This window comes from Juglans microcarpa x Juglans regia, chromosome 5S, assembly GCF_004785595.1.
Source record: "Juglans microcarpa x Juglans regia isolate MS1-56 chromosome 5S, Jm3101_v1.0, whole genome shotgun sequence".
NCBI lineage: Eukaryota > Viridiplantae > Streptophyta > Magnoliopsida > Fagales > Juglandaceae > Juglans > Juglans microcarpa x Juglans regia.
Genome location: NC_054603.1, coordinates 12,006,720 through 12,020,007, shown reverse-complemented (window position 1 = coordinate 12,020,007; position 13,288 = coordinate 12,006,720). Strand labels below are relative to the sequence as shown.

The 13,288-nt window shown below is 37.7% G+C and overlaps 1 protein-coding gene across 1 annotated transcript; it reads right to left on the bottom strand.

Moving 5' to 3' along the window:
• Positions 1–2,113: 2,113 nt before the first annotated feature.
• Positions 2,114–3,515, bottom strand: LOC121268032 (class V chitinase CHIT5b-like). Its single transcript, XM_041172134.1, has one exon. The coding sequence runs from the start codon at positions 3,277–3,279 to the stop codon at positions 2,128–2,130; it is 1,152 nt and encodes a 383-aa protein (XP_041028068.1). The 5' UTR covers positions 3,280–3,515; the 3' UTR covers positions 2,114–2,127.
• Positions 3,516–13,288: the final 9,773 nt, after the last annotated feature.

Here is a 13,288-nt window from a genome sequence, read left to right as displayed (position 1 = left end):
ATGTTTATGCTACTACTCACACTGATGAGCACAGTGAGTGGATTGATCATGTCGCTAAAGATAATTATATAAGTTACGTTATTTTCTATAAATAAATTATGCAACATGTGAATTCATATTATGTTTGAATCCTTATTTTTTGTAATATGTTACTTATAGTGTCTTTTTTCTATAATTGTAGGAAAAAATGGTTGAGACCAATCAGCCTCTAAGGAATCATCTCCTAGTGACATAAACATATTCATGCAAGTGCTTGAGATCAACTCTGATTTGGTAAGAGGTTTGAGACGTTCTTTTAAGCGTGTCGGTTCATTCTCAAAGACCTTGACTTCGGAAGTTAACAATCTTACTAAAGATTTAGATGCAGCACGCCAAGAAATTGAGCAGATGAAGTCGAGACAGCAGGAGTTGGAGTCTCTCTTATCGTGACAGTCTGATTTAGAAACACGTTTGCAGGAGCAATAAAGAGACTGCGATTAGAGAATACGAATTGAAGTCCAAGAATAAATACAAAGGGAGATGACGGTCCAGATGGAACATGTTAAGTTAATTCAGCAGGATCGCAGTATACGAGGAAAGAAGAAGAAATGATTAATATATCATTATCATTATCATTATCATTATCATTATTATAAACTTTTATTGTTTACTTTTGCAACTCTATAAGATATTATTAGTTGTTACATTTATGGTGTAATATGAAACAATTTGTATGCTTTTTAATTTTATCAAATTACTATTTCTGATCATAACATTCGCATGTAAACAATAAATGTTTGAACATGAGTTCACGTTTGAACAAAATACCAGAAAATTTGAACAAAACGTTCAAACGTTAGGCACAATGTTCAGATGATTAGAATAGATACATGCGAACAAAAAATTTCCATCCAAACGTTAAAAATGTTACGTTCGAACACTACTCCATTAACATTAGAATGCTACATTCAAACATCTCTGAGTTAAAGTTTAAATTTTGTTACTTCTAGACATAAATATCATTTGTGCAAAGCAAAACAACAAACGTCAATGTTTTACGTGCAAATGTTTATCAGTGGGGTTAACGTTCGAACGTCGGTTTATACGTGTGAACGTTACTTTCAGTGACGGTTTTTAACTATCACAAAAAATCATTATGTTCGAACGTTGCACCTCACAGAAGACTTCCAACCATCACAAAAAAAAAAAAAAAAAAATTATGACAATTGAATAGTAAATCGTCACAAAAAACATTCTGTGATGCCTTTTAGGTGATAGTCGTGCATGGTGACGGTCTCAAACTGTCACAATGTGACGGTTTGCTCATTTTTTTGTGACAGTTTTGTCAGTCATAAAAGACAAATTCTATTGTAGTGTAGGTAGCCTTGGTGTCGTTCCAAAATTAATTAGCTAGCAGCTGCATGCTGCTAATTAATTAACTGATGATCTCAGTTTTAATTAGAACAATTAAGCTGGCACACACACAACATATATATAAGATGCATTGGATTGGGTTGACTTTAATTTAATTTACTACAAAACTACTAAATAAATCGAAAACCACTGGATATTAATGGTTCTGCTTTACAAGCAGATTGAATGTCATGGCCGTGATGTGGGGTTCCATGGCAATACGCAGCATGCCTGCACTAATTTTTTTTTATTTAGTTTTTCTCGCGTGAGGACTTGATGATGATGATATTCTCCAACAGACAACATGCCAAATAACAAAGCTCCAATATCATTTGTCAAGGATCCATGACCTTGAAGCTACATGCCAAGAAATTAAAAAAAAAAAAATGTTAATACCCTTTAATGATCATGAATATTATTATTAGTAGTGCTAAGCTGTCACCCTTGACCGCTGAGCATGCCACCTAGCATAAATTTATCTTCTTATTTTTTAATTTTTTTTATTTATATTTTTTTTATAATTTTAAAACATTTTTAAAATGTATAAAAAAATCAATATACTAATAGTTACTTCCTTAACTATTAAATAAAAAATAAAAAATAAAATTATATAAAGTGTCAAAACGAAGTACCAAAGTAGCATTTTCTTATTATTATATGTACGTACATGATGACTCATGAATATTGAATAGTTCATTGAATACCAATTTGCTTACGAAAATGAAAAAAATGGCACTATACGATATGAAAAAAAGAAGATATATACGTACCTTGTGCGGTTATTGTCCATTCCTTGTCAAAGGTGAGAGCCCAAATGAAATCCCCTCGAAGCCCAAGCGCCTGAGCAAGCAAAATCTTCCCTGTTGTCGATAGGGCATCATCATACCCTACCCACGACTCCTCCGTATAAGAATAGGCCGAAACTGTGTCCACGTCATATGCCACGGTGGCTTTGGTCCTGTTATTAAAATGCATCACTTGTGAGAAAGTCAGCACACCCATATCTCCCGAACCCACGCCGATGGCTGGTGCTCCGACTCCATGTGAGTTTGGTTCTTTGAGCTTCCATGTTTTACCATAAAGCGCCAAGCCCATAACCAACTTATTTCCCGGTACCCCAGCACGAATCCACGACTTAAGCCCATAAACTGAACTCAGATTAGTTTGTGGATCAAACAATGCCGCATGAGCCCCCGTGGCTGAAGTATCCCATGATCCATGATAATCGTAACACATCACATTGATCCAATCCAAGTTATCCTTAATCGCAGCCGCCGGGTAAGAGCGGCTACTACCATCCGTTAAGTCTGCTGAATAGTACACGGCGGCTGTGAGCAATAGAGGAAGCCTGTTTGTGACCTTAGCCTCCTCTCGGATTGCATGCCTCCACTCTTTTAGTAATTGGCCAAAATCGTTCATTTCTTGTGGGCTTTGAGGGAATTCCCAGTCAAGGTCAATCCCATCAAACCCATACTTGCGTGCAACCTCTATAGTTGCATGTATGAAAGTTCCACGAGATGAGACATTGGAGGCAATGGGAGCAAAAGGATCTGGGTCGATACCTCCTCCACCAATGGAGTAAAGAGCCTTCACGCTGGGATTCTTGTGATGGAGGGTGGTGGTGATGTTTAAGAGGATCGTGGCCGTTGAATCCGAGATGTCAATTTCAAAGGTGACATTGTTAGGCAGAAGAAAAGCATAAAAGACATGGGTAAGCAATGATGTGTTTATGGCTGAAGGTGGCAAACTATCCAAAACCCATGAAGGATAGTAACCCGCTTTGACCACCGGCATCGACGAGGCACCAGCCATCGGCGTGGCACGTCCGGCAGCGATGAGCAAGGCGAATACAATAGGAAGGAAGTTCACAAAGTTAAGGCTTGCCATAATTTTGAAGGATCTGATTTAAGTTGTGGATCCGTTATGAAGAGGCCGAGGCCGGCGGTATAATATTATATAGAAAACATCCAGTTTTCAAAAGTTTGGATGGATGTGTTTATGGAAGGTTCTACCAGAAATTAAAGAACAGTATTTATGTACTGTAGTGCGCATGAAAGGTAGAGATTCTAGTAGTGATCATAATGTTTTAAATTTTTCTTGGAGATCAGATAGGATGATAATTTATCCAGAAACCAATCTTTGACCTGATTTTCTGGATTGTCTTTCCAGGATTTAAAAGATAAATATATATATATATATAATTTGCAGGTAATTAAACTAATATTGGCTTATTGGTTTGGTCAATTACGTGTATATAATAAGGAAATTAAGGAATATTTATAACATTCTTACTCAATTTCTTGAGTAATTTTGACATTTAATTGTGTCTAATCATGCGTAATTTGATGTACATGATTATATTATGGAAATTGTTATAAAGAACAGATAGATCATCAAGTCTGAGAAACATATAATAATTAAAATGATAACACTAATCATATGCATGTAGGTACACATGAAAAGTGGGTGAACTTTTAGTGGGTGAAAGTTTTTGGTTGTCCTGAATTAATGTATGCTTCTGAGAAAATATGCCTGCTTGGATGAATTAGAGAACATCCTGGGATCGACAAGTGGAAGCTGGCATGAACTAACGACGGATCAGGCCAGAAAACCCCAGGTGAAAGCTTCTATATATAAATCCAAAGCCATATTTTGAGCAGTACGATATACATGTTATATAAAATAGACAACCTTAATTGACTGAGTTCCCTCGTTGGCTGATAGCGGTCATGATCAGATCATTTCATGCATATAAAAGTCAAATTGTGATCATGGGCAGCATATAAGTCATTTTAAAAAAATAGTCAAGATTTCAACCTGCTTATGATTGATTATTATTTATGATCATTTCCACCGATTCCATAATTCAAGATTGTATAATTAATATATATATAAATATCAAATGCCTTTGAAAGATTAAATAAAAGTAAGTTCTAGTTTGTTTGTTCCGATCCTTTTTTTTTTTCAAAGATGAGTTTAAAATGAGTCTAGATTAACATGAAATGTTAAACAGATTAGTATTTTTAATTTCATAAAATTTTCTTATATATTGCGAATTAAAGGAATTTCCTCTCTGTATATATATAGTGTGTTAGAGAGAATTAATAGATATAGAAATTATAAACACATTAGCGTGCAACTACCATATACATGGTAGCAGTACTACGTACTATTTATATATGCTGGATGTTGTGGACGTGTTTGGTACTCCGGCAGGGCAAAGTATGCGAGAAGGCAATTCAAGTCTGGGACATTCAGAAGTGAAGAAGAACTACGGTAATGAGGCTTAATTGCGTGGGCTTAAGTGTTGGACATAAGTGCACGGGCCTTGGGAATTAGAAGCAGAGTAATCAAATAAGCATGTAAGCCCATTATGGGCCCATTAGATACATTAGAATACATACGTATAAAAAGGACTCAGTCTGTACATTTGAGGCATTGAAGAATACAAATACAATTTGGATACTTCCTCTCTTCTCTAATTCTCTCTCATTTCTTCTTGATTCTAGAATCTTTATTGGAGTGTGTGACAGTTGGTATCAGAGATTGTCGATCAATCTCTATTTTCTTCAAAAATGGTAGAAGGAATACGCTCAAGATTCATTTTCTACATTCAAGAAATCTACTGAATCGCATTAGAAAGCTTTGTAAATGGAGGTTGGATCTTTGAAACGCTCTTTCAACACTCAGCAGAGAACTTTGGAGTCCTTAGTCATGCAATTGAAAGGATTAACTGCAGAAATACAAAAAGTTAATCACAACAAAAATGGTGACACGTCTTCAGTAGGAAATCACAGTAGAGATCATCAAATCTAGAAGTTGTACATGGAAATCATACTAGGTATGTGGAGCTTAACTTTCCTACCTTCCATGGGGAGGATCCAGCTGGATGGTTGTACAAAGTGAATCATTTCTTTGCTTACCATAATATAGTACCTCAACAAAGATTGTCTTTAGTATCTTTTCACATGGAGGGCAGGGCCCTCATCTGGTTTCAAGATTTGGAGGAATCTGGTTTCTTGACAGATTGTGATACATTTGTTAAGGCCTTGTTAATGAGATTTGGGGCTAATTTTTATGATGATCCTATGGAAGCCTTGACAAGGCTGAGGCAAACAGATTCAGTGGAGGAGTATAAAGAGAAGTTTGAAGCTCTGTCTAATCGATTGAGAGGGCTATCAGAAACTTACAAACTAAGTTGTTTCTTGAGTGGTCTTAAAGATGAAATAAGATTACTAGTTAGGATGTTTAGTCCTACATCACTTTTGACTGCCTATGGGCTTGCCAAGATACAAGAAGAGCACGTGCAAGTCAATAAGAAATTTTCAAGGAATCATGGGAGTTTTAGCTCTAATGTTGGAGTTAGAGGAGCTTGGAGTTATGGTGTTGAGACTAACAAGAACCTTGGACTTGACAACAATAACAGAAATTCTGGAACAACTAGTTTACCAGTCCAGAAAATTTCTCAGTCTCAGATGAAAGACAGGAGAGAAAAAGGCCTTTGTTACTATTGTGAATCAAAATGGATTCCTGGCCATAAGTGTAAAAGTCCAAAGTTATTATTGATTGAAGAGATTGTGGATGAATTTCCTGAAGTTCTAAATGCTGAAGGGAAAGAAGAAAATAATTTTGTATGTGTCATGGAGAATGAAGGGAAACCTGAAATATCTTTAAATGCTATTACAGGTGCAGTGGGGCCTAAAACAATGAGAATTAAAGGCAGAATTGAGAAAAATTGGGTGGTGATCTTAATTGACATTGGTAGCGCTCACAACTTTGTGGATCCATCAGTGGTGGATAAGGTGAAATTTAAGTTGAATAAAGATGATAAAGTGACGGTGAAGGTTGCTAATAGAGAGCAAATTGTAAGTGAGGGAAGCTGATCTATAGTTCCTATGTTAATACAAGGAACAATGTTCACCATGGATGCAGTTGTTTTAGTATTGGCAGTTGTGATGTTGTTTTGGGAATACAATGGTTGCATATATTGGGCAATATATTGTGGAATTTTGAAGAATTGACTATGCAATTTTTCTATTTGGGCAAGCAGATTGTGTTGAAAGATTGAAGCAGTCCAAATTAGTGGAAGAGTCTTCAAGTTTTAAGCTGGGAGAGTTGGAGAAAAAAAGGGTAGTGCTGCAATTGATGGAAGGGCAGCCAGAAGTGGAAAAGCCTTCTCAAGTTATTCAAGAGCTTTTGTCTATTTACAAGGAGATTTTTGTTGAGTCTAAAGGGCTACCCTCAAATAGATCACATGATCATTCTATCCATTTTAAACGTGAGTCAAAGGCTGTATCAGTTAGGCCTTATCGTTATCCATATTTTCAAAAAGAAGAGATTGAAAAAATTGTCATGGAATTGCTACAAATGGGGTAATACAGCCAAGCCAAATTCCTTATTCATCTCCAGTTTTACTTGTGAGGAAGGCAGATGGAAGTTGGAGAATGTGCGTTGATTATCGTGCCTTGAATAATGAGACGATAAAAGATAAGTTTCCTATTTCGGTTGTAGAGGAATTACTTGATGAATTGTGTGGTTCAAAAGTTTATTCTAAACTTCATTTACGATCTGGTTACCACCAGATTCGTGTAAGGGATGAAGATATTCCTAAAACGGCTTTTAGGACTCATGAGGGTCGTTACGAATTTTAGTCATGCCTTTTGGCTTGACTAATTTACCCTCCACATTTAAGTCCTTGATGAATTATGTTTTTAAGCCCTATTTGAAGAAGTTTATTCTAGTACTTTTTTATGATATTCTTGTGTATAGTAAATATGAGGTTGAGCATGTGCAACATTTGAAGATTACACTAGATATTTTGAAGGAAAACCAATTATTTGCCAAGATAAGTAAGTGCAGATTTGGTTGCGCTGAGGTTGATTATTTGGGACACCTGGTGTCTACGAATGGTGTAAGGGCAGATCTAGCTAAGCTACAAGCTATGGTTGATTGGCTAGCTCCTACTTCCATTAAGTCTTTGAGAGGCTTTTTGGGATTAACTGGTTATTATAGGAAATTTATTAGGGAGTAATGGTGTACTGCTGCTGTAACACCCCGTATTTTTAGTGTATTTTTAATTGAATGATTATTTGTTATTAATTTAAAAATTGGTTCTCTTGTTTTAAAATTTTCAGACTTTAGTGGGTTTATTTTTATGATTTTTAATTTGTGAAAATTAAATTTGACATGTTTCCATAATATTAATTATTGTTATGCATTTAAATTTCTTTTCATATTAAATTAACTTGTTGTTGGATTTAATTATTTATTTTCATTTTAATCACTACGTTTGAATTATTTTATTGTACTTGTTGTTTTGAAATCGTTTCGTTGGATCATTTTTGTGATCCAAGATGTGAGGATTGGACCTCATTTCTTTCCCTCCATTTTCTCTTTCCTCTCTTTTTTCTCTTCTTTTTTCTCTTCTTTTTTCTTTTCTTTTTTTTTTCTTTTTTTTCCTTCTCCTTTCAGTTCTCTCCTGCGCGGCACCTCTTCTCTCTCTCCTCGTGCGCTTCTCCTTCTCCACCCAGTCGCCGTTGTGCGCCGCCGTGTGCGACACCGCCCCTCCCATCAGCTTCCCCACCTAACTGCGACACCACCCCACCAATCTCAGCCCTTAACTCGCCGCCGATAGCCCCCATGTACCACACCAAGCCGCGGCGCTCTCTTCACTCCAGCGTCGCCGTCGCGCCACCACCGGCCACCATTTATTAACCACTTCATCCTCGACCTCCTAGCAACCCAATGCACCCAACCCCAACTCCGATTCGTCATCGGTGAAGCACAACGAATCCCATTTTCGATTTGGGTATTTTTGGTCTTCAACCACCCGTTGCGCCGCCACCCACGGCCAACCACCACCACCACTAGCTTCACCGACATCCCTAAGCCCTACCCTATCAATTTCGGGTCTTGGTTTGTCCCCGTTCAAAAGTGGGTTTTTAAGACCCACGGCCACAGTGCATTTTGCACTGTTCTGTTACTGTGCCGCCATTTCTAGCACCTCCGTGATCTTTCAAAAATTATATTATAGCATTGTAAGTATTTTTTCAAAGAACTTTTGAGATTTAAATGTATTTTGCGCGAACTCATATTTACGGTGAATTGGTTGGTTGTACCGGACTGAGTCCGAGGAGTAAGGGGGTCGGTTGGATTGGATTATGGAGTTGTTTGTGTGATTGGTTTATGATGTGAGATTTATTGGCGGTTTCGGGTTTAAATATTAGTGTTTTGAGTTTGACGTTGGTTACGGTGGATATTGAAGATTTTAGAAAGTGGTGATATATTTTGGAATTATGAAGGTTTTAAGTTTTGAGGAATTAAAATAGGTTATTTAGAAGTTTAGGCTTAAATATCGAAATATGTGATTGATTGGAAACTTATGGAAATTACGTGATTATTTTATAGGTGATGATTTATAGTCGACTCGACATTTTTGAGGAAAATTCTGGAAAAGCTAAGAATTCCAGGTAAGCGAGATTCCTATGCTAGGTTTTATATGAATTATTGAGACTGAGGTTGACCTTCTGAAAACTTTGCATATTTTGTGATGAAATGAAAACTTGAGAAAAACCAACCTCGGTCATTTATTTGCATCACTTATGAAATCTGTACGGAAAAGAGAAAATATTTTTCTGACATGAATTGCGTAGACATGACCAATATTTGACATGTTTCTGAAATATGCAAAAGAGCGAATATGATATCATTGAGATATTTTTTTTTATACATGTGATATGAAATGATTTTGATACGTTTTTGATCAAATGGAAAGGATATGAATATGTTTCGCACGTGTTTTGATATGATATGGATATAATAAACCTTTGGCATACTTATCTATTCTGAATCTGATTCTAAATAGGGTTCTGATATGATGATACTGGTTCACGTGATATGGTTGGTACCACCATGATATGATATGATATGAGTGCACCCACTTTGGAAACAAAGTAGTCTTTTTACGTGTTCTTTCCTGTGTGCACACTCGGGGCTCCGAGATTGAAAAATGGGAAGTTCACCATATGATACTGTCTGGTTTGGCCACCGGGGATAGCACAACCCTACTACGGGGGTTAAACATGGTATATGATATGATACGATAAGATGAAGAGGTTCAGTTATGTTATGCCCAAGCGATTTTGAATATGAAAATGATATTTAATATGTACAGTTGGTTTTCGAATATGAAAATAGTTTTTGAATGCCAAAAAGGTCTTTGATTATGAAACGGATCTTTGAATATGAACAATTGGATGTTGAATATGAAAATGGTCTTTGAATATGAAAATGATCTTTGAATATAGAAAGTGTCTTTAAATATGAACAGTTAAGTTTTGAGTCTAAAAAGTCTGAAAAATCACTCTGATTTTCTTATAACAGGTGTATGAGATCTGCATATAAAAATATAATGTTTTGTTTCTGCATACTGAACTTTCTGAAAAGGCTCATGCTTGCACGCTAGTATATGTTCTCTGCTTACTGAGTTATTGATAACTCACCCCCTCTTATCTCCAATATTTTCAGATGATTTGAATATTCCGGTTGAGGATCAAGAATATGGAGCATAGGTAAGAGGAGTTAAGAATAGTGGTTTAAGTATATGAGGTTTGCATGAGTATTGAGGATTTTGTTATTCAGTAAGTTTGTTGCGTTCTGATAATATGAATTGTTGGGAGGTTGATGTTTTTATTAAGATTTTGTATTGTCTTGGATTAATTATACTGGAGTATTTGATGTGAATTAATGAGTAGTTTGTGAGATAGAGAAAATTTTGATTATGTACTATGTGGATGGAAAATGATTTTTAGCGACATAAGTTAACTCTCCGGACCTTCTGGGACGGGGCGTTACAGCTGCTCCTCTTACTGCCCTACTCAAGAAAAACAGCTTTGCATGGTCATTTGAAGCACAAGAGGCTTTTGAGAAGTTGAAGGTGGTTATGACTCAACCACTAGTTTTGGCTCTTCCTGATTTTTCTAAGGGCTTTGTTATTGAGTGTGATGCTTCGGATATAAGGATTGGGGTTGTTCTGATGCAGGAATCCAGACCTGTGGCATTTTTCAGCCAAGCTTTGAAGGGTAGAGCCCTAGCCCTATTTACCTATGGGAAGGAATTGCTAGCCCTAGTGTCAGCAGTTCAAAGGTTAAAGCCTTATCTACTTGGTTAGTCCTTTGTTATTTAGACTGATCATCCAAGCCTAAAGTACCTTTTGGAGCAAAGGGTGGGTACCCTATGCAACAAAGGTGGATTACTAAACTTTTAGGCTATGATTTCATTGTTGAATATAAGAAATGAGTGGATAATAGAGTGGCAGATGCACTCTCAAGGCAATGTGAAGAATCAGTTTCCTTGTGTCTTATTTCGTTTCCTACTATGAGTTGTTTACTGAACTCAAACAGAGCTATTCTAGAGACAAGGATTTACAGGAGTTGTTTAAAAAGGTGACTGAAGGCCAAGTTTCTTCCTCTAAGTTTTTTGTGAGAGGAGACTTACTGTTCTATAATGATAGACTTTACCTACCCAAGGATCCTATGTTTATTTAGAAGATTTTACAGTTGCTTCATAGCAATGCAGAAGGACACTTTGGTATGGATAAAACACTTTACAGAGTGAGAAGAAATTTTTTTTGGCCAGGGCTCAAGAAGGCTGTTAAGGAGTTTGTGAAAAGTTGTGATATTTGTCAACGAGTCAAAGTGGAACAAGCTTTACTTAATGGGCTGTCACAGCCCCTGCCTATTCCAGATTCACCATGGACAGATATCTCGATGGACTTTATTGAAGGCCTACCAGTTTCTAAAGGTCATTCGGTTTTGTGGGTGGTGGTTGATAGATTAACTAAATACAGTCATTTTGTGTCTTTGTCTCACGCTTGCATGGCTACGACAATTGCACAATTGTTCTTACAGAATATTTTCAAGTTACATGGCTTCCCTAAGTCTATTGTTTCAGACAGAGACCCTGTGTTTACTAGCACGTTTTGGAGGGAGCTTTTTAAGCTTCATGATGTCTAGCTATGTCACAGCACTGTCTATCATCCACAAACAGATGGGCAATATGAGGCTATGAACAAAGCATTAGAAAATTATTTGAGATGTTTTGTTGGGGACCGACCGAAAGATTGGGTGCAATGGATATCACTAGCAGAATATTGGTATAATACCCCAGTGCATTCATCCACGAAGATGTCTCCATTCCAAGCTTTGTATGGGGTTCCACCTCCTCGGCTTGTGTCATACATGCCAAGGACCACTCGTGTGGCTGAAGTCTATCAACAGTTACTAGATCAAGATCAGATGCTTTGTTTGTTGAAGGATAACCTGCATCGAGCCCAAAATTGGATGAATAAGTTTGCCGATCTTAAAAGGAAGGAACATGTTTTTTCGAAAGGGGATTTTGTTTAGCTTAGGTTGCAGCCTTACAGACAATCTTTGGTGGCTTAGCGTCATTCCTTGAAGTTGGCTCCGAGATTTTACGGACCTTTTCGAGTGCTCCAAAAGGTTGGAACTGTCACATATAGTTTGGACCTCCTAGCTTCATCTCAGGTTCATCCGGTATTTCATGTGTCCCAGTTGAAGCACAAGTTAGGCTCATCTGTGATGGTTCTTCCTCAATTACCTCCCGTAGACGTCTCAGACATCATCAAATCGGAACCAGTGGAGATTCTCAATAGAAGACTTCGGAAGCATAATAATCAAGTTGTTGTCGAGGTGTTGGTCAGATGGCAAGGTCAGATCGCTGAGGATGCCACTTGGGAGGAGTTTCACTCGCTGGCGGTGGCCTTCCCACACCTTGTGGGCAAGGTGTTTTGAGGAGGGGGTAATGTCACGGGCTAGGGCAAAGTATGTGAGAAGGCAATTCGAGTCTGGGACATTCAGAAGTGAAGAAGAACTACGGTAGTGAGGCTTAATTGCGTGAGCTTAAGTGTTGGGCTTAAGTGCACGAGCCTTGGGAATTAGAAGCATATTAATCAAATAAGCATGTAAGCCCATTATGGGCCCATTAGATACATTAGAATACAAATGTATAAAAAGGACTCAGTATGTAAATTTGAGGCATCGAAGAATACAAATACAATTTGGATACTTCCTCTCTTCTCTAATTCTCTCTCACTTCTTGATTCTAGAATCTTCCCTGGAGCGTGTGACATTCTTCCTCCATCGTCCCTCTCGCCCAGCACTGGCTTCGCCCACACTGAAGCGCACCGGTTGCGCCCATACCAGCTCGGCACCATCGGCTCGAGCACCGGCCACCCATCTCAAACACCCATCCTGGTCCTTGCGGCTCAACACCGAAAATCTAGAGTGTGGATTTGTGGGTTGTGGGTTGGGTCAGGGATATTGTGTAGCAGGAGTTTTGTGGATTTCCTCAGAAAACTAGAAGGAGAACAGAGACAAAAATGATGTTGAGACTAGATCACCGGAGAGTGTTCCTCCTTTATTAGACCAGAAAAAAACACATAGAACAAAAACAAAACAAAACAAAGACTGAAAAATAAGGTCTGGAAGGAAGTGAGGGGGAGGACCCAAAGCTGCCACACACCCCTCAAGCTAGTTTCGGAGTGAGGAGGTCTTTTGGAGAGAAGTTGGAAGTTCTCTCTCTAGAAGTTTACTTAGACATTACTTACAACAATGGACTTGGACATGAATAAATAAGCAAAAGGAATTGGAATTGGCTTCAATATATATGCTTCGAGCTGCGTACTCAAGTCAAATGACTTGACTTGCAATGCCTGCCACTTGCACGCACAGCTACCATCTCAGCGTACACAACATTGCTAGGACTCAGAGTACTGATGTATACTTGATAAGAATTCGAAAGAAGGAAAAGTTGCCAATTTTTTTGGAATTTACAAACAAAAAGGGTAAATCATGATCTCCAACAAAAGCTGGTCTGG